Source organism: Xiphias gladius, chromosome 8 (genome assembly GCF_016859285.1).
Source record: "Xiphias gladius isolate SHS-SW01 ecotype Sanya breed wild chromosome 8, ASM1685928v1, whole genome shotgun sequence".
NCBI classification, from domain to species: domain Eukaryota; kingdom Metazoa; phylum Chordata; class Actinopteri; order Istiophoriformes; family Xiphiidae; genus Xiphias; species Xiphias gladius.
This window is the reverse complement of record NC_053407.1, coordinates 13,121,542-13,143,695: the sequence shown is the minus strand read 5'-3', so window position 1 is coordinate 13,143,695 and position 22,154 is coordinate 13,121,542. Positions and strand designations below refer to the sequence as shown.

General features: G+C 42.4%; 1 protein-coding gene across 3 annotated transcripts in view; it reads right to left on the bottom strand.

Moving 5' to 3' along the window:
* Nucleotides 1-2,517: 2,517 nt before the first annotated feature.
* The window catches only part of furinb (furin (paired basic amino acid cleaving enzyme) b), a 76,163-nt gene continuing 56,526 nt past the window's right edge, over nt 2,518-22,154 (bottom strand). For all 3 annotated transcript variants that reach the window (XM_040132946.1, XM_040132947.1, XM_040132948.1), the window contains 10 exons: nt 21,094-21,182; nt 18,300-18,472; nt 14,574-14,786; nt 11,766-11,866; nt 10,063-10,166; nt 7,762-7,879; nt 7,350-7,529; nt 7,007-7,134; nt 6,270-6,398; nt 2,518-4,316 (listed from right to left, as the gene is read on the bottom strand). In XM_040132946.1, coding sequence (XP_039988880.1) covers nt 3,607-4,316; nt 6,270-6,398; nt 7,007-7,134; nt 7,350-7,529; nt 7,762-7,879; nt 10,063-10,166; nt 11,766-11,866; nt 14,574-14,786; nt 18,300-18,472; nt 21,094-21,182 — 1,945 coding nt within the window. In that variant the 3' untranslated portion in view covers nt 2,518-3,606. The remainder of the gene's footprint in view (nt 4,317-6,269; nt 6,399-7,006; nt 7,135-7,349; nt 7,530-7,761; nt 7,880-10,062; nt 10,167-11,765; nt 11,867-14,573; nt 14,787-18,299; nt 18,473-21,093; nt 21,183-22,154) is intronic.

Sequence of the window (22,154 nt, the reverse complement as noted above, 5' to 3'; positions counted from 1 at the left end):
GGGGTCATTCTCAAGTAGCTGGTTGATTGTCTTCACAGGGTGCACCTTGCACTTCATCATTTCCTACTTGTATTAAACACTTAAAGTATGTTGACTTCTTGTTCGCTAAGAAAAACAAACAGTATACGATAAAGATCGGTATATAGTATGTCTAACTAGTATGCATGGGACACAGCAATAGTCTGTGAAAACTTAAGTTTATGGAAAGAGATGATGCTGTTGATTATTTTTGAAAGGTATTTTTTCAATGTTAAAATTTCGGAGATGAATTTCTAAAACAAAAAAAAAAACAACCTCAACATTGTCTGCATGGCTACATTCCACTAGTGTCAAGTAAGAAACTTGTGTAATTTGGGTGAACTGGCCCTTTAAAATAAGTGAGATTAAACCACACACAGGGATCCTTAACACAGAAGAAAATAAGTTTCTTCGAACGAGCTGCATTTGTTTTTTTTGTTTTTTTTTGCTCTTTTAAATTTCCAGCTCTACAGTGCGTCTTATCCCGAGGCTGTGTCCAGGCGCTCCGCCTTCTCTGGTCCACCGTGGAGGATGTTGTCATCTGTGTCCAAAGCTGAGGCCTGGACAGTTCTCACAGCCCACCTGTGTCACACTTTGTACTGCGCTGCCACACTGTGTCCCATCCCTTTAACTGGCCAACTCCATTCTCCACAGGAGGTCTGCTGCTTTGTTGCTCTCCCCCCTCTGGCCTGATGTCCCGCCTGCCATTGCTCACTGCCCCCCCACCCAAGATTCAGTTAACATTTCTGTCAGGCCAGACTTCCCTGCATCTTGAAATGCACTTTCTCCTCTTGTCTTATAGGGTTGTCATAGCCCTCTCCTGCTGTGTCGATGTGCGTCTGAGTCTCGGTATAAATGTCTCTGTTTGTTTTTCTTTTTGTTTTTTTAATGTGACATCAGTTGTAGCGCTGTTTTTGTTTATTCAGAGGTAATATATGACGGCAGAGTCTCTTCTGTATTTGTTTACTCATGATGGATTAAAGCTGCAGTAGAACTACATAAGAGATGGGGAGTGAATAAAAAGCAAAATACAATACAGTTTGTCTTTAACTGACATTAATTTCATTTCTTCAGCCGTTTTAATGCACTTGTGAATCTGGTGTATTGTTGTTGTTATTTTTCATGCCACTCAGTAAATAGCGTGATGAGTTCAGGGTCTGTAGGGGGCAACATTGAGTCGGTGTGAGCAGCCGAGTCCAGCCTGCAGAAGCCGCCGGCCTCTGCCAAGTGTCAGAAATACCACCTCTTCCAGACCGTCCAGTGCCTCCCCCGTCAGTGGCCGTGGAGGAGGAGGAGGAGGAGGAGGCACCACCCCGGGGACACTCCGCCCGGTGCCGCCGGTGTTTCTCCACCTTTCCCGTGCTCCGACAGTCTGCGTTTTCTCCTTGAGCATTGCATTCAGCACAAATAATGTCGGACCCGCAGGAATAACGAGGTTGGAAACTCGAGTGTCCAGTTGATCTGAATGTGACATCCGCTCACGGGGGGGCTGATTTGTGGGTGCTGTTTTAATTAATCCAGTATTTTTTGTTGCCAAAGCCTCGTTAGTGGGCAGCAATGTACAGTTACATGACAGCTCATGAATACGAACCAAAAGGACTCATCAATTCGCACTCATCCATTTTTTTTTTTTTTTTTTTTAAAACTACGTGAGCCCACGTTTACTTTCGCAACGATTATTATGCAAAGCAGGACAGACCCGGGGGGGGGGCGTCGAATAGCGCATCGAGCCGAATGAATGTACCTGCACCCAATGAACCCGGTCACCAGCCTCCGTGGAGGGGCCGTGACAGAGGAGAGCTGCCACTGCCGACCGACCGCCGACACAGGCAGACGCTTTCCTTCACATGAAGTTAAACTTTAAGGGGGGGGCATATTGAGGCTTGAGAAAATCTGTCGTCCCGAAGGCTGCTCGGCGGCGTCCTCACTGTCCCCCCGGGGGGTGGCCCGCTGCTGGAGCCCAGCGCCCGGAGCGCGGGAAACGCGTCTGCGCGGAGAGGCGACGAGCCGTCTGCTCCCTCGGGTGTCGCGGGCTGAATTGCAGATGCATAGAACCCCCCCCGAAAAGTTTTCACATCTGGCAACAGCCAAAGTCCCTTTATTCCAGCCTGGAACGGATCTCCGCGATATTAACATCCATTGTCAGTTAAATTAAAAAAAAAAAAAGAAAAAGGATAGAAAATAACCCTAGAAAAAGTGATACAACATCTCTTTATTTATTTTAAATCAATGCAACCATTCTGGCCTTTCGACTCAGCATGTGTCGTGGCACGTCTGCACCGTTATAGACGGGAAATAAAGCATGTATTTGTGTTTCAGTCGAAAGGGAAAAGGCTTCACCCTGATGAAGACGTTCTGGGAGAGAAGCCCCGAAATCAATATACGCTCTGCGGGGAAAATGAAGAGAGAATCATCTCATTTCTTGCCAGCAGCAACCAAGGAGAAAAATGTTGGAAAGGTCAGCCAAGTGTTTTTTTTTATTTATTTATTTATTTCATTTCATTTCATTTCACTCAACAACAGCGTTACTCCTGCTACAAGTCAATAACATCTCTGACTGATGTATCCGATACTGTAGCACTGTCTGTGCTTCGTGGCATTTTCCCACCGCGGGCGGGTGTTGTGGACGCAGCATCCTCCGCAGCTCGTCCTGCTTAGCAAGCAGCCCGCGGGGATGTTTGCTTGTGCCGTCCCGGTGCGCCGCGGAAAAATCTCCCACTTCGAAAAGTTCCCTCGCGTCCACCGCCCGACCTCCGGCCCGCAATCTGCCGGGACTCGGATACAAACGCAACTAAGCCAATTTATTAGCACTCGGATGGCCGAGGGGTTGTGTTGAGGACACATCAGGTGCCTACTTGATGAGGCGCTGGTTTGAAGGAGCACCCCACCCGTTTTACACGTGGCAGAGACGATTTCCCAGCCCTGTCGGAACAACGGATGATGGCATCGGGGATATTTGGGGATTTATGAGATTATGAGATTTTTTTTTTTCTTTTCAGAAAAGCTGCATTACAAATTGTGGAGTTTGAAGAGAAATGGGAATTTACCAGGCTGGGGGCATCTCATGAAAGATGCTATTGAGGCGCATTGTGGGAAATGTAGGATTCTGTGTCTTTGGGGCTCTACCTCTACTTGAGACTAGACATCTCAGGATATCTCAAGCCCTGCTGCTTTGATTTTGACCATTCTTTTTAATATCTATCTCTTGCAATCCCCCAGCTTTAAGTAGTGAAAGTGCAACACTAGATTGCGTTAAACTGGACAAAATATGGCAAAATTAAAATTAAGTGAAACACTTGAACAACTCCTGAAATTTGTGACGAAGAGTCAAATGCATAATAAATACATCTTACATCAAAATAATCATATAAGGATCAATTTTAAAAAATGTAAATAAATACATGAAAAACAAATAATTGACTCTTTAATGCATCTGAATGCTGATTGGACAGAAAGGCTTGTGTTTTGTTTTTGTCTGAACCTGTGTGATTCTCCGTTCGTGTATCGGCTCCACACAGTCATGTCTAAATGCTGACGACAACCGGGACATCCTGGTGTCAGACAACACAACAGCAGATGCAGGTTCAGCTAGATCGAGCTCTGCGTCTTGATAAAAGCTGTCCTCTCACTGTGACCGTCCACTTCCTCGCTGTCTGATTCAGACTCGTAGGCCATCATGTCCTCATCCCCCCACACAGTGGGGATCCCCTTGTAGCATATCCGTGTCTTCCTCTCCCGTCCTTGGCCGAAGCCAAAACCAAAGCCCAACCGTACCCCCCTCGTCTCTGAGTACACAGATGGGAGTTTGGTCCTCCAGCCCAAAGAAGTGCCACCTGAGCGCATCTGGAGAAGGAGGAAGACCCCGACGAAGGCAGCCAGGATGAAGGCACAACTGAGCACGGCCAAGATGGCAGGCAGCTGAGTGGATGGAGCTACGCTGAGCCCTGGAGGTTCCTCACCGTCTTCGCTGTTGTCGTCTACTGCTGCTGGGATCTCCCCATACGGCTGGGCCCCGTCACCCTGGAGGCCCCCAGCTAGAGGGGACTTGCGCTGGACCTGGTTCTGGTGCAGGCAGGAGGTGAGGACCAGGTGGCTGTGAGGCGGGCAGGACAAGCAGTCTGTAGGTCCAGTGCCAGAGCAGGTGAGGCAGGCGGGGTTGCAGGGCAGGCAGGCTTGGACGGAGGACAAGTCCACCCAGTTCTCCAGGGAGAGGTTGAGGAGCTGCGGCCCGGAGGTGAAGCCCGGCGGACACAACTTCAAACAACCCTGGAGGAAGAGAGAGAAGCCGGGGCTGCACTCTGGATGGAGAGTGGGAGATGACAACAAGCGAGTTTAAGTCCAACACACACACACAAAGTGGTGTCTTCTTTTAATATTTCAGTCTACATTGATGAAATAATTTAAATTAATCTTCTATTGATTGGCTCTATTTCCCTATATTGAGTACCAAATTCCATTAGAGCTGAGACAATTAGTGGATAAATTTGTTGGTTAAAGTATTGACACAGTACACAACACAGTACTGGTCAAAATGATTGAAACTCCTGGATTTCAGGTACATAATTCAGAATATCTTCAGAGATAAATGCAAATGAGACAATTTTGTATATTCATAATATTTTAATAAAATGCAAAAGGTTACTAAACAAAAGAAAAGAAAAACAAAACTTGCCTAATAGTTAAATACTACGAACACAACAATATTTGGTTGCAGAACCTTTGGCAACAATGTCAGCCTCTAAACGTTTCTTGTAGCCACCCGGAAGCTTCTTGAACCTGTCTGCTGGTAGTTTTTACCGCTGTTCCATCGCTTTGCATTCCAGCTCTTTTAGGTTTGCAGGAGTTTTTTTTTTGCAATGGCAGATTTCAGCTCTCTCCAAAGGTTTTCAGTGGGATTTAGGTCAGGACTCATCGCTGGCCAGTTTAAAACGGTCCATCTTTTCCTTTTCCACCAACCATTCTTTTGTGCTGCTGGATGTGTACTTTGGGTCACTAGGTAACACATTTTGCTCTAAAATGCCTTGGTAATCTTCTGATATCGCCATTCCTTTGATACATTCAATTTATTCAGTACCAGATGCAGCACAGCAGCCCCACAGCATGATAAAACCTCCACCATGTTTTACTGTAGGTAGGGTGTTCTTTTCCTATATGGGCTTCATTTTGTTGCCTATAAACAAACTGATGCACTGCATTCCAAAAGAACTCTACTTTGGTTTCATCTGCCCATAAAACATCATCCCAGAAAGACTGTGGATTATCCATGAATATTTTCGCAAATATTAGACTTGACTTTGGTGCCTCTCTATCAATAATGGTGTCCTCCTTGGCGTTCGCCCATGGAGCCCTACTTGGTTTAATGTGCCGAGTATGGTACGGGCTGAAACCCCCACGCCAGATTGCTCCAGATCAGCCCGAAGCTTTTCAGATGTCTTGTGTGGTGTTTTTTCCACAATCCACATCAACCTTTTCTTTAGTAACCTTGGATATTTTATTAAAATATTCTGGTTATACAAAATTGGCTCATTTGCATTTTTCTTTGAAGATATTCTGAATTATGTGTTCGAAATTCCAATAACTTTGACCAGGACTGTAGACAAGACAGTTAATTCATTAAAAGAAGGCCACAAGTAGTAAATGGAAGTGACAGCAAATAAAACAATGTGTCCTTTTCTCTATACATCAATTCATGGTTTTAATGTTGCCGCTGATCGTGTAAGTATCTCCAAATTAGCGTCCTTTCCAGGAACTTTCCAGTTCATTTCTAGGAAGTTATTAGAAAACTGGTGACGGGTATAATAAAGATTTACCAGTAACTACTGAAATGTACATTTGATTTGTAGAAGAAAGTGTCAGTTCTTGGAAGCAGAAATAAGCTTCCAACCTCATCTGCCTTTCTGTGAGGGAGTCATCCTCTTGAGCAGTTGTTGGCAACGTAACACCTCTTGCACTGACGCAGTTTTAATCTCCCCTGCTGCTCCTCCATACGTCCCACACTCTGATTCAAACTAATATGACATATGGCAACATGCATATTCATAGCCCGTGTAAACAGACACACGAGAGGCTGTTAAGTGGGCAATCTGTATTCACAACATTTGCTTTTCAGAAATTAAAATGCCCAACAAAGTCTGACCCACTGCCTGGTTTGTAACAATGACTGTGTGCCAGCGCCAATACAACTGAGCCCATTCAACTTAAGCAGCTCCTGTTCAAAGTTTGCGTGTCAGCGAAAGCCCGAATGATCTCACCGATACAGATCTGCTGGGCATCGAAGGTCTTGCAGCTGTTGTTGGACGGCCGGGGGAAATCAGATAATGAGGGGTTGACGACACTGGGTCCAGTGCCCCACAGGGTGAGAGTGAACTGACTCAACACACCTGAAATTGAAGGGGGGAGAGAGAGAGAGAGGGGGGGGTATTAAGATGTGGAAGAGAATATCAGTTTAACAGAGAAGAGAATAAGGGGGTGGGGGGGTACAGGAGTGGAGGAGATTCAACACCAGTACAGGAAAGACATGCATTCCCATCTCATTTCCCCACGCTGCTCTGAGTAAACAAAGCCACAGAAAAGCTCTAAGACTTAATGAGTTAATTCTTCTTGACAATATGTTGCTGTTTGCCTTTGGAAAGAAAATGCAGACTGATTGTTGGGGGAAAAAAAAAAAAAAAATTCTCTAGATGGAAGTTTTGATCATCAAAGTGGCTGCCAACTGCTTTCTTCCAGAAGATTCCTTCTCTGCCCAGCAGCTGTTAAGTTTTAATCGGGATGTGTTTCTGAGAGCCGCTCCCTCTGGTACCAAAAATGGTACAAATTGTGTCGTTAGAGAAGGAATGGGACAGAAAAAAGGAAGAGCTGAGGAGAGACTATTTAGAGAAGTGTGAAAATATGCAAGAAGACTTGAGTTGATGAGGGGGCAGAGAATGCTGGCATAACTGCAGGTTTGATGGGACAAGACTGAACAGTTAATGATGGTGAGTGGGGTTACCATAGTCACGTCCATTAGCTGCTACATTTTCTATTTCCAGGGTCCATTCCCCTTGAGGATCCTCGTCCCATGAGTGGGTGGTCATAAAGGCCCAGTCGTTGAATCCCTCTGAGGAGAAGTCATTGGGCCTGAAAGGAAAAAGGAGAGGCGATGTGTTTATTTTATTTTTTTTACTGCAAAAAGAGTGTTTTTCCCAGAGAGTAAACTTGTGGGAATATTTGTGCACAAGTAAAACTGAGGTACACACAAATGCACATTGTATTTGTCTGTATGTGTGAGACAAAGAGAGATCTTTATCAGGGCTCGGCTGTTGGCGTGTATCGTGGTGTGTTTTACCGTGTACCTGGGGAACAGTAGGGTGGAGCGTGTGCCCAGTGGGCTGATGAGATGAATGGCCAATTTTCCTCTCTGGTTGTAGGAGAGAGTGAGGCGAGCCTGGACGTGTTCCAGAGAGCTGACATACTCCGGTCGTCCCCAGCAGGCGTCCACGCTCTTACTGAACACCAGCTTGTTTCCTATGTCTCTGCAGGTTTGACAAGCGGAGAGGAGAGTGCTTAATGTTGTGTGGCTGCAGAAATGGACACTTACAATAGTGCTGTGCTACAAATTTACACAACCATCCCAGCTCCGAGGAGAATGCGGTGACCTCTATCAGGCTGAGCGACACAATAGAACAGCAAGTGCTCGTAAGAGACCAAAACTCACTGCAATTTACACACAAATACACACACACAGCTCCTATTCACACTCTTAACCTTGGCTCTGCAAGCATGGTGTGAACACAATGATGCTGTGGCCCCACTGTTGTCCAGTTCTGCGCCAGAGCCACCATAACACCGGCATCCAGGAGCCCATAACCGTACGAATGACTCACTGTGAAAATGGAGGGATAAAGAGAATGGCAGGTTCGTTGGTGGTGGTGATGAGATAACATCACAGAGAGAGAAATATGAATCGATCAACAAACCACTCTTTACACCAATACTATGGCTTTATATTTGTGCCTCAATCCTAGCAATAATCCTACTAGTGATTGGACTGGCACCAAAACCGCCAATGACAAATGACCAATTTTATCCCAAGTTCTGATTGGCTGAAATTGTGGCATACTGTAATGCTCTGTCAGGTTGATTTAGTGCTGTGCAAGCAAAGTATCCAAAGGTTTGGGAGTAACAACAGAGCAGGGAGTTTGAAAGTGAGTGAGAGGTTATTATTGTGTGCTTACAGTGTGTGTATACTACCAAACGGGCAAACAAATTTACTGGGAACAGAATAGATTTTTGTTAACTAAAACTGAATTACTCTTCTGCATGGTAATAATTTATCTACAAAATACTATTGAAGTGCTTACAAAAAATCTTTTTCCATACCCCATCAAGCGCTCAGGATTGACACACAAATATATCACCATACACAGTGGCACAAAAAACTTTGGGCACCCATGGTCAACATTTCTGTTACTGTGAATAGTTAAATTCATCTTCTACTCACTTATCTCCAAAAGGCATAAAGTTAAAGATGAAACGTACTTTTCAACATTTTAAACATTGATTTATGTAATATTTTTGTGTTGTACAAGTTTAGAGTTAAAAAAGAGGAAAGGAGCACCATAGAAAAGTTTGGGCACCCCAAGAGATTTGAGCTCTCAGATAACTTTTACCAAGGTGTCAGACCTCAATTAGCTTGTTAGGGCTGTGGCTTGCTCACACTCATGGTTAGGACAGGCCAAGTGATGCAAATTTCAAAGCTTTATAAATACTCTGACTCCTCAAACCTTGTCCCAACAATTAGCAGCCATGGGTTCCTCTAAGTAGCTGCCTAAAGCTCTGAGAATTAAAATAATTGATGCCCACAAAGCATGAGAAGACTATAAGAAGATAGCAAAGCGTTTCTATGTAGCTGTTTCCTCAGTTAACAATGTAATTAAGAAATGTTGGTTAACAGGAACGGTGGAGATCAAGCCGAGGGTCTGAAAGACCAAGTAAACTTTCAGAGAGAACTCCTCGTAGGATTGCTAGAAAGGCAAATCAAAACCCTGTTTGACTGCAAAAGACCTTCAGGAGGATTTAGCAGACTATGGATTGGTGGTGTACTGTTCTACTGTGCAGTGGCACCTGCACAAATATGACCTTCACGGAAGAGTCATCATAAGAAAACCTTTCCTGCATCCTCACCACAAAATTCAGCGTCAGAAGTTTGCAAAGGAACATCTAAACAAGCCTGATGCATTTTGGAAACAAGTCCTATGGAATGATGAGGTTAAATAGAACTTTTTGACTCCAATTAGCAAAGATATGTTTGGAGAAAAAAAGTTGCAGAATTTCATGAAAAGAACAGCCTTCCAACTGTTAGGCACGGGATGAATCGATCACGATTTAGGCTTATGTTGCAGCCAGTGGAATGGGGCACATTTCAGTAGTACAGGGAAGAATGGATCCAATTAAATACCAGCAAATTCTGGGGGCAAACATCACAACGTCTGTAAAACAAAAGCAGAAGATTAAAAGAGGATGGCTTCTACAACAGGATAATGGTGGACCTGAAAATCCACCATGTACTACCTCAAGAGTTGCATGCTAAAGGCTAGGTGACCTAAACAACATCGCAAAATCTGTGGATAGACCTCAAAAGAGCATTGCATGCAAGACGGACGAAAAATCTCACAAAACTAGAGGCTTTTTGCAAAGAAGAATGGGCGGAAATCCCTCAAACAAGAATTGAAAGACTCTTAGCTGCTACAAAAACTGTTTACAAGCTGGGACACTTGCCAAAGGGGGTGTAACTAAGTACTGACCACGCAGGGTAACCAAACTTTTGTTTTGGGGGCCTTTTTCGTTTTTGTTATTTTGAAACTGTAAAATGGAAGATTACTTTTTGTGGAAATAAAAAAGTAATCTTGCTTAAAGTATTTAAGAAATGTTTCATCTTTATGGCTTTTGGAAATCAGGTCATCTTTTACTCGCTTACAGTAGTAACAGAAATTTGATCAGGGTGCCAAGAGTTTTTCACGCCACTGTAAAACTGTCTGTGTTTGGTTTCAACTAGCTAGTCTCTACCTCTGCGTCCAACTCCATTGGTCTTCCAGTCTCCGGCGCTGAGGTGTCTGGGCCGGGATGTTCTCACCACCAGGTGCTGCATGTCTCTCCATGTCAGGTTCATACTGCTCAAATACAGGAAGGGGAGCTGAATAAGCGTATTGACTTTCTGTCATGTAATAGCTGAAGATATTACTTTCTACATTATACACATTTTAAGGAAAGTCAGGTTTCGCTGACCTCAACTGTACGACAATACAGCAGAGGAAATGCAAGGAGCTACTGGATATAGAAAAGGTCAGGATTTTGTAGACACACTTGAAATATGATCCAGCGGAGCATATATACAAGAGGAGAGTCATAGATTTCTGAACTATTATACTGGGATGTAGAGGATGCCTGGAGGGATATGTCATTCAACCATAACAAAAGGTATGATCTCACACATGGTTTTAAAACAAGCATAAAACACCAGTAATAAAGGTACATCATAACCTATTGTGTTGAAAGGTCAGGGAACACAGTAAAACAGCGGATACAATACCGTGGAGGACCTGTGTCTAGACCTCCATGTAATGAAAGCTTGTGGTCTGGGATTGGGAGATGCGGTCACCTTCTGCACAGCGGAGGCCCAATAAAAAAGTTTTTTTTTTTAATATAGATTTTATTAAGAGGCACAGAGGAGAAGCATTCATCCTGCGCGAGCAGCCTTTGAGTCACCAATGAGGAAAAAACTGCTCAGTGGTTTAAGATAATCAAACCATGAATCACACTGCTTACTGAATGCAAAACCACAGTTTACAGAAATAGAAACACAGATTTGCACTGTGGTGCATCACCTCCGCCACTGTCTGCATCAGCTTTCACATCTCATATCCTCTCATGTGTTATTAATGGACAAGATCCACCCCCCCATCCCATCCCATCCACTCAATGTCACCTCAGCCAAGAGCGACTGAGGGAAAATAATAAAAACACCAGAAAGCTGCTGACAGACAAATACTGACTCTAGTTTAGTGTTGAAAGCGAGGGATAGTCTACATGGTGTAAACATCAGGTCTGTCAGTCACTGCTTTCTCTTCTGATATTCGAGGTGACAGTGCTGAGATAAACTGGAGATGTACACCTGAACTGAAACTGGGGTGTGAGGTAACAATGGATTTGATTTGACACCTGACAGCTAATCGGTAACGTGGAAATGAAGAGAATAATGCAGAGAAGAGGACTGCTGTTTAATAAAAGGACTTAACACACACAAGATACGACTAAAGATACCACCATAATGGTGACCACACCAGGACTGCTGACAAAACCTGGATTCTGACACCCGGAGTCCTGAATGAACCAAAATGAGAGATATTTTCCAGCTGAAAATCTTCATTACTGGTCCTACAGGCATTCAGATGTCTATGTGGGCTGCAGCTGCTGATTTGTCTTGCTAATTAACTGATTATCAAAAGCTTAATTTGCTGAGGAAAGAATTTCGGGGCTGGGATTTATGCCAATGCCATCTCCCAGACGCGTGTGTGTACTTCTAGACGCAAGTGCAGGTGCATACGCACACATAACACCTCCAACAAGCACACAGTGGAGCAATTCAAGTCAAGTGTATGATAAAGTGAAATTAAAATTTTTTTACTATTATGATTTGCTAATGTAGAAACATATTTACTACAAAAATAACTATGGTGGTTATAAGAGGAGGCTGTGTTACTCTCACTCACTTGGCCTCCAGAGCCAGAGCGATGATCCCAGCAGCCAGTGGGGCTGAAGCGGACGTCCCTGTGTGAGAGTCTGTGCATTTTTGCCTTAGGTCTGTGGTCACCTTGGAGACAGGAGAAGAGAGAGAAGTGCAAAGAAATACAGAAGGAGAAAGGAGAACCACAGTTAATCTGACACCCTGAGTTTCCCCCTTTAGCACGAGTGAGGTTCATGGTGAAAGAGGCTGAGTGTTAGGACAGGGGAAGGCCAGGGACAATGGGAGCTCTGCCTGCAGCAATCGGATCTGGAAAAAAGCAGGAGGAGGAGGAATGAATGAGCAGGTAGGTTTGGTCTCAGGCCTGTGGATCTCTGTCAAAGGGTCACGGCCGGGGCACTGAATGCCAGCCAAAAATCAGCCCAGCCAGGCCGGGTAGTGGTGAGACGAAGTATGTTAGCACTCTGGGTATTCCTGTGCTCTCTGTCCCTGCCAGTGCGAGAGAGTTAACGAGGCTCGCCTGGGTCACGATGAGGACACATCAGAAATGATAAAGAAGCCAGAGGGCAAGGCAAGCTGTGAAGGTTAGGGACAGATTCTTAGTTTGAAACTTTTCTGACAGATTGTGGCATTAATGGCCATTATCTGCAGGGAGATGTCTACGTGTCGGAGAAGTAAACGAAAGGAGGGCAGGTGTCTGCACTGGCCAACTGTTAGATCTCAGAAATTGATAAAACAACACTGAAACGCTGTCGTATTTCACTTATTGTTTTAAATCCACTGATTTAGGGCTGAAAAATTTATCTATTAGTCAATGAACAGAAAGTTGAAGCACTTTTAATATTTAAGCTATATGTCATATGTTATTTATCAAGAAAAAAAGTCCAACTATTTGATGGTTCAAACTTCTCCAATGTCAGGGTTTTCTGGTTTCCTCAGTTTTATGAAATTCTTAAAAAAACAAAAGGAAATAAAATAAATTTTTGGGGTTTTGTAATGTAATTGAAGAAACAAAAACAAAATCAATAGATTAGTCAAAAATGAAAAAGAGCTAACACTACACTGATTATTATTTTACCTTTGCAAACATACACCCATCAGCCACAATAGCAAAACCAGTTAATGTGGTGGCTTTTAATTTATTTTACACACACACACACACACACACACACACACACACACACACACACACACACACACACACACACACACACACACACACACACACACACTGCATTCAGAAAGTTTTCAGTACCATCCACTTTTTTCACACTGTAATGTTGCAGCCTTATGCTAAAATGGTTTAAATTAGTTTTATCCTTCATCAATCTACACTCAATACCCCATAATGAAAAAGTGAAAACAGAATTTTAGAATTTAGAAGCAAAAACTGAAATATCAAATTGACATAAGCATTCAGACCCTGTGCTATGACACTAGACATTTAGCTCAGGTGCCTCCCATTACTCTTGATCATCTTTGAGATGTCTCTGCATCTTGATTGGAGCTGACCTGTTTAAAATTCAATTGACTGGACTTGATTTGGAAAGACACACGCTTGTCTATATAAAGGTCTCACAGCTGACAATGAATATTAAAGCAAAAATCAAACCATGAGGTCGAAGGAGCTGCCTAAGAGCTCAGAGACAGGACTGTGTCGAGGCAAAGACCCGGGGAAGGCTACAAAAAAAACCACTCTGCTCTATTCTCAGGAGCACAGAGGCCTCCATAATTCTTTGATGGAAGAAGTCTGGAACAACCAGGACTCTTCCTAGAGCTGGCTGCCCGGCTGAACTGAGCAACCAGAGAAGAAGGGCCTGTTTAAGAGAGGTGACCAAGAACCCAATGGTCACTCTAGTTTAGCTCCAGATAGCCTGTGTGGGGATGGGAGAAAATCCAAAACCCATTCTAGGCGTCGTGTCTAATTTGAATTTCTGTTGTGCTACGATAATAACACTGTATAAATTAACTTGGAAAAACTGTTTATTTTTGCAAAGAGTTACATTTTTTTTTCTTTCGACCAGAGAACACCAGAGAAGTTTAATTACAACACAGAGTGCAGACAATGTCTGGTTAGAGGTAGACGAACTCACTTTTGTTTTCTTTGGGTCTCGTTCGCAAAATCTAAACTCGAGAGATAACAGGTGATCAAATCTGTCCAGTAAATGAGCTACTTGTTAGTCCATGTTGGATTTGTTTAAAAGGCCGGCCTGCCTGTGATTTGACAGTCTAGACAAAAATGTAACAAACACAAAATTCCGACAAAGTGAAGAAGAATAGTAGTTTTGGACCGCATGAACTCACGGATACAACAAATGACAGCCTCTGACTGCTAAAGCAACAATTCATAGCCACTGCTGTGGTATATTTTAAAATGACTGCAATTTCAACCATTTGATGAGTTGTTTGCTTGCCTGCAGCATGCCTCTGGTGTATTTCGGAGGGAATGGCAGATTTATGGTTGTTTAATGTTATTCTAAGTCCCTGAGGCAAGTCTTTCTTCAGCTTACAAGCAGCTTGAAGGAAGCATGTGGCATCTCTCTGTGATTGTCAGCTTTCCTTACTGTATGTTATCCACCAGTCACTCTCATTTTGACAATTTGATGCCTCCTTTTGATTTGAGAGAGACGAGATTAATCTGCATGTACACTCGAAAGGGTTCATTTCGGATGCACCAGCATCAACTTTTAGCTAACTGCCAACACAAAATATGAGAAGTGTACTTATTTGTATAATTCTGACATTTACAGTGTGCTACAGATTTTAAGTGTAAAAACAGTCCTACACAAGATCGGAGATGTTCAAAGTGTGTGCGAGTGTGTGCGTGTACACCCACTATCTGCTTCTCCCCTGGGTTTCCAGAGCTGAAGGTGGAAGCGAAGGTGGAAGAGCAGGGTTCGCTGTACCACGGCACGTTCCCGGACTGTGTGGTGCTGCTGATGGACAGGGTGTAAATGCTGTTAGTGTACCCGTCACAGTTACAGCTGTCCTGCTCCCGGCCACCATTACCAGAGGCCCACACAAAGATGGAGCCCAGTCCGTTGCGTCCCTGTGGTATAGAAACATATACATGTTCATACGGTTGTAATCGTCACAGGTTAAGAGAGAAAGCAAGACAGAAACACTAACAAGAGTTGGATGAAGTGTGAAAAATTGCCTTCGACGCAGGCGTTTGTCTCCCTGCTTAAACGCATTGTCATTTATGCGCTTTCTTCCAGAAATACTGAACTGCTGTAGGCACAGCTCTTATTAATACATCATAATGTCAGGCGACTTATTGCAGCAGAACATCAGATAACAAACAGAAGAAATGTAATTACAAAATCTACTCAAGCTGAATATAATGTCGTGGCCTGATAAATGACAATGTGATATCTGGCGATGAGACTATATGCTCCTAAAATATACCAACTACATGAGACAAACATTTAGTCCAGTTGTGTCTGGACTGCCAACAGGAGGCTAGGGGGGGGGTTATGACTCAGAATAAAATAACAATAAACATTTTTAGCAAAGTAACAAGGGGTGTCATTTGTCAACTCAGGAGGATCGCTAGGATTAGACTGTTCCTTTTGTTTCAAGACACGCAAGCCTTCATGCATTTGTCTCAAGCTGATGAGATTTCTCTAACTCTTTATTCGCTGGAATGCCCCATAAAATTGATCGACTGTCTTCAACTTGTACAAAACACAGCTGCCATGGTACTCACAAGTTGTAGAACATTTGTGCACATTTTGTCAGTTTTGGCCTCCCTGCAGCAGCTACCTAAGACCTTTAGAATCAATTTTTAAGTTTTACTGCTTTCTTTTAAGGCATGACTTGGTCTGTCCTCTTCCTACACTGCTGACCTTCTTTCTCTCACTATGTTGCAGACTGTAGCCTCGGGTCTGCTGACCAGTTGTTGCTGGCTGTCTCGGGGGGCCAGGCTGGAGAAAGAGACAAGAGGCAGCAGGGCATCTGCTTTCAGGGCTTCACAGCTCTTCAGTGTTCTTTTGTTGAAATCTTAGACTTTTTTTTTTAAAATGGCCTTGACTAGTTTTACTACTGCTGCTGTCATGTTTTATTGCGCTTTTCTCCTTATAAACAATATATTTAGCACATTTTATTTTCTTTGTTATACCTTATTGTCTCTTTCTCTTTGATCTGGTCTTCTGGTAAACACAGTGTTTTATGAAAAGTTCCAAATTAATCAAGGTATTTATTAATATAATATACTCACAACTCACATTTCTATTCAGCACTCATCCCACCCATTAATTCAAAATTTAATAAAACAAAGTTGAATTTTTATTAATCAAAGAGTGAAAACAGCAGTGCAGACACTGAAGTTCAGAATAAAACTGAAAGATTTACACTTTTATTCCTCTACCTACAGTTTGAACCAAAGCAGAGGAATAAAATTCCTTTTAGAGAACAAAACAAGGAACTGAGAAATACATATGATGAAGGAAAGAGATAAAAGACAGTCGAGGGACCTCTTTTAAATCCCACATACAAAGCAGGATCAAGAAAAAAGTTGATGGCAATAAAAAAATTAATAAGGTGAAGAAAGAAGAGATATGTACCATTTCACCCACAGATACACAGAGCGAAACAGAAAGTAACATTAAAAACTTGCCATTTTCAGTCAGAGTGTTTGATATAAAAAGCTGCAGGAAAGTTTTGCTTTTCCTTTCGGTAAAGGCTGTGATTGTCTGTCGGTTCTGCTCTTGTCACACCATCAGTTTCTCTATTGGTAGTGTCACAGCCTTGACCAATACAAAGATACCGGAATCTTTATTTCCTTTTTACTGTTGTTGCAACACTGTTTTCTTTGGCATGGTTCAGAGAAATTTTACGCTCACAAGTGTACAAAGGGACCTAAATTTGACCTGAACACAGACTTTAAATGAGCTTGTTCAGAGTGCTTTTAAAAGGATTATCCATTTAATTTTCCTACATCTCCATCGCACAAATGACCTCTGTTAAGATGTTGGGATGAATATGCTTCTACTGGATGCATGGTGCTGTATCTTAACACTAGAGCCTTGAATTTTTTAGTCAGTACTCCTAAACCTTCCAACCCAATTTATGACCCGATGCTGCCTTTGCTGCAGGTTACAGAGGGGCGATGATAACACCTCGGTGCCAAGGGTTATCTTACTGCCAGGAGAAAACATGCTGAATCAGAAAGTTCCTGCTGTGCTGCTGTCAGGCACTTTTTCCTCTCTAACACACCATGATATGTGGAGCTTTTCACATTTTGGGATGCGATTGTTTTCCACCGAAAAATGTGCCGTTTCATTTATTTATACGCCAATTACTGTGGCCTTTGATTCTAACTATTGTTCTGCATCAGTGCATGCTGCTACGTTTCTATTTTCTCCCATCTCACATTTATCATTTAGCTGTTCCGCTGATGTAAGCCTTAGATAACATGTCACACTTCTTTATTTCTTACTCTGTTTAACTCTAAAGGACTAGAGGGCAATTAACAAACTCACCTTGACTTTGTCTTTTCCTACAGTACATCTCAGAGAGATATCCTTCATTAAATATTAAGTATGATTGTACAGGTGGAAAATTTTCACAACAGGCTAATATTGTAAGTAGCTGAATTACAAACTTTTGAACAGCTGCTTTTTTTTTTGCTGACACTACTCTTCATATGGAGTTTAAAGGAATAGTTTAGCATTTTGGGAAATATGCTTTTTTTCCACTTTCTTTCAAAGCGTTAGATGAGAACGTATGTCTCTAAGGTAAATATGAAGCTGGAGCCAGCAGCTGCTTAGTTTAGCTTAACATAGACTGGAAACAAGGGGAAACAGCTTGCCTGGCTCTGTGCACCAAAACCCAAATACCAGCACCTCAAAAGCTCGATGATGAAATTGTCATATCTTAATTTACGGATTAAATTTTCATTTAACAGCAAATTATATGCCTATTTGACTATTTGTTGGCTGGGGCCAGTTGTCAGGCTACCACTGGAGACTCCAGGAAGTGATCTGGTGTTGTGTCTAAATCTGCTTCCGCATCAATTTATGTTTCTCCCTACCTTAACCTTAGCAGAAACTGATCCCTAACCCCAAACAGTTGTGTCTGCGATGGCTAACCATAATCTAACCCACAGACAAACACAAACCGTAGAGGGCAAAGGTATGGGAAACGGTGTTTGAAGGAATAAAACGACTTTGACAGAGTAATGGCGAACACATAGAACTTCCTGTAGAAGCACAACTTGGTATTCTTACAGACTGTTTTTTGTATGCATTAAAACAAACAAGATTTAATATGTTAATTAGTAAGTTTTACAGGGGCTGGTAGGTGGATTTTGTTACCCTTGGACTGAGCCAGACTAGCTGTTTCTCCCAGTTTCCAGTCTCTATGCTAAGACAAGCTAACTGGCTGCTGGCTGTAGCTTTAATCTTCTCATCTAACTCTCTGCAAGAAAGCAAATAAGTATATCTCCTAAAATGTCTAAGTATTCCTTTAAAGAGCTGATGAAAGTTTGATAGTGATACTATAAATAAGAAACAGGGAGAATATTAGAAGATTATAAGTCCAAACTTATGCTCTGACTGACCTTGGTTGTTCCCTGGCGGAAAGCCTCCTTAGCCAGCTTGGCAGGGCCGTCCAGTGACTTGCCATCGTCTTCTGGGCCCCAGCTGGCGCTGTAAATGTGGATGTGCTGAGGATTGAGGCTAAGGGAATGGGCCTCCACCATGTCTGTCACCTCCCCATCCAACATACGAACGCCTGTAAAATGCACACGCAACGCAGTGCAGATTAGCTTACCAAACTAGAGAAGTGAAAAGTCATGGAGAAAGTGTGACATAATGATAGATGGTAAAGAGAAAGTTTGTCTGTGAATTTTAGCCTCAGATGGGTGGAGAGGTGTCAAAACAGCGCAAGATGACAAGAAGAGAAAACTTATCATTAAAAAAAGAAAAAGAAAAAAAAAGGGAATTGGTCGAACTGCAAATTCCCATTTTTATCTTCATTATCTTCAACAAAACAGAAAAAGGAGAAACAAAAGACTTCAGAGTTCCAGTTTTAATGAGAAAGTGTAAAAAGCTTCTCCCACAGATGTGCCTCCTGGTTACCACACTATTTTACCATCGTGTAAACAAAAAAGTCAGCTGGTTGTTAAACCAAGAAAGGCGGTTTCCTGACTGCACCAAACACATAGAAAGGGGAAGCAGACAAATCTAACAGACAGCAGAAGACACACGCACACGCAGACACACACACACACACACACACACACACACACACACACACACACACACACACACACACACACACACACACACACACACACACACACACACACACACACACACACACACAATATAAATCAGCAGAGTTTACAGGGCCTTCACCAGACTGGTGTGTCCACAGGGTAGCACCAAATGTCACCTTTAATCATACCTGAACACAACCCTGCCTTTGAAGTGAGCAGCCTCAGATCACTCCTCTGAATCATCCTTAAATAAGGTCCATTACTGGGAGAGTACCAATGGACCTCAGAGGCAACACTATGACTGACGACATCTACATTAAGACTTCAATAATCCATTCAAGACAACCCGCCTGGCCCTGTAGGCATGAACACATGCCAGTAGGGATGTAGCCAAAGCAGTAATTACTCCGTTGGCCTGGGGATTCACCCAAACACAAGTGTGAATACCGAGTAGCTTGAAAAAAAACTTGAAGTAAATATACGACATAAAGCACAATGTTTGCTCGGTGGTCATTATGCGCGGGCTGGATCGCAGCAGTAATGATCATCACTGTCGTAACAACTCAAATCAACTTCCTGCAGCTTGACGACACACTAAGACACTGCTATGCAAGTCCCCTGCTGCTCCAGCAAGTCAGAGGTAGCAGGTAGAGATGCAGCTATTTGTGTGTGCGTGCGCGCGTGCGTGCGCAGAGGGAAAACAGGTACAGTAGGTGAAAGGAAACACAGAGTGAGCCGAGTAGTGCCAATTACAGGCTTTAAATGCTAATCACTGCTCTGTGAGGATACACACATTTAAGCATCCCCACAAACATAACTGCTTGTGGTCACATGTGCATACCACAGGTATTGGGGAACAAATCACAGCTGTTTATAAACAATCCACTGACCCCACTGACCCCACGACGATTCACAGAGGAGTAATTTATGAGAACAGGGCCAGTGCACGGCTCTGCTGGGAGATGAATGGTAATGAAGACAAAAAAAAAAAAAAGAGTTATGAGTAACATCTGTGAACAGGACCGCTCGGGGCTCAAAAGGCTCCGCTTAGTCTGGTTGACTGCCATCGTGTCACTGACAGATTCTTTGGTGACAAAAGTTACTATAAACCTCCTTGGAATACTTTATCGAGTGCAAAGAGTTTTAGGAGAGAGAGAAATAATCCTTTAAGACTTAATTTTCAATCACAGGTTTGATTTAATAGAATCCCTCTACATACTTCTCTCTTGATGCATATCCGCACATGCTGGCAGCTTTATTATTGTTTAAACTGCCATAACTGTTTTATTTTGACCAGCTTTTTAGGCAAACGATTTACACAGTGGCATGAACAGATGTCCACTGGGTTATGAAGTCATTTTTCTTGGCATCTATATAATATTAAATTTAGGTTGTTCCCTTATCACTAGGGACACAGCTAAATACTTTTTGAGCTTGCTTTTTATCTATTTGGCTGAGGAAAGACTGGAGTGTCAGGCAAAGTGCCAAATAAAAGGAGGGATGAATTATAATGTGCACTGGTTTGAATTAAGATCAGATTCACTGTGTTACAAACCTAGGTGTGAAATACACACACACACACACACACACACACACACACACACACACACACACACACACACACACACACACACACACACACACACACACACACACACACACACACACACTATGAAAAAAAAAAGGCACACACAGTAGTCTTAATGAAGCAATGAGCTATGCTCATTTCTAGAGGAAAACGTGTAGAAAATGATCAAAAGCTGTTCATCTCAGTGGTGATAGATCAAGGACAATTCAACGCGTGCTCTTGCCTGTCTCTGTAGTACACTTTAACTTGTGCATCTGAACAATAGGGGCAGTTGTCAGTTTGTAAAAGATCAGTGCTCAGTGGTCCAGTAAGAGTATCAGCCTTAAAATCCATTACTAGGTCTCCTACAAAATATGGAGACAGTTGATTAAGATTGTAGATTAAAGGGATCCTTGCTGAAAGAAATTCCTTTCTACATTAATTGGTTTGAATTTGAATATTATTGTGCATAATATTTCTAACTGAAAAATTATTAATATTTCATTAATATTATTTCAAGTTAAACACTGTTCTCAATTAAAAATCCCAATAGTATGCTTCACTCACCTCCAATTTTAGCATTATAGGCCACACCTACACCACACACACCATTTTTGGCTGCAGCTGCAACTTCTCCTGCACATCGAGTTCCATGTCTGGGAAGAGAAGAGTGAAAGACACAGTCTGTTAAAGAAAAGCAATGAGAAAAGGAAGACTATTAAAAGAAAATTTACACATCAAGTGGGAGCATGACAATAATTCAAATAACTGTTTACTGTAAAATAAATACATAAATAAATAAAAATAATAATACAATTTTAAAAAATGTTTTGCATTTTTTTGTCACCCCTTGAACTGTGCTGGGCTTTTAAACAATACTGTAGCTGAAGTGTTGCTAAAAATACACCACACATAGAAGAGAAGGATAAACCCAATGGCCCTTTTGTAATTGCAGCAGAATTCTGTTGGAGTTGTAACAGTAAGTGCCAGAAAGCCCGATGTGCCTCTTCACATTTAAGGGCTTTTCATCTAAATCGTTTTAGGATTCAAGACTTATGAGAACACACAGAAGAACAGAAAACAGCGACCTTCATGATAAACATGATCTGTGATGAGAAGGAAAGAGAAGTATCGATTTCTTACAGACAGCACAAAAAGCATCAGCAAGCAAATTCAAGTGTAAAAACTTCACAGCATGTACAAGGTTTGAGTTCTACATACCAGCGAGAAACAGAGACTATAGTGAGTATACGATACTTCCAAACTCCCCTTCTGTTAAATACATCCACTTCAGACAGCCCCTCTTTTACTTTACCTCAATTTCTGAGAAAAAAAAAATATTGCTAATCTTTTCTCCTGTTGCACGGGCTCATCCAATCAAAAATGACCCGTCTACAACTAACTTTACCTTGACAGTCATTGGCCAAAGGACATCCAAATGAGATATGAGATGTTGGCGATGTACATGAATTATTCACAGAGTCCCTCATAAATACCTCCAGCCATTCTTAAATTCAGAGAACAGACAGGTTCCCTATAGAGTGCTGTATAGATGTCAAACATACCAGCACTTCACAAATGAAAACCCGTCCAACCCCATTCGAGCTTCATCAACTACAAATCCAAGA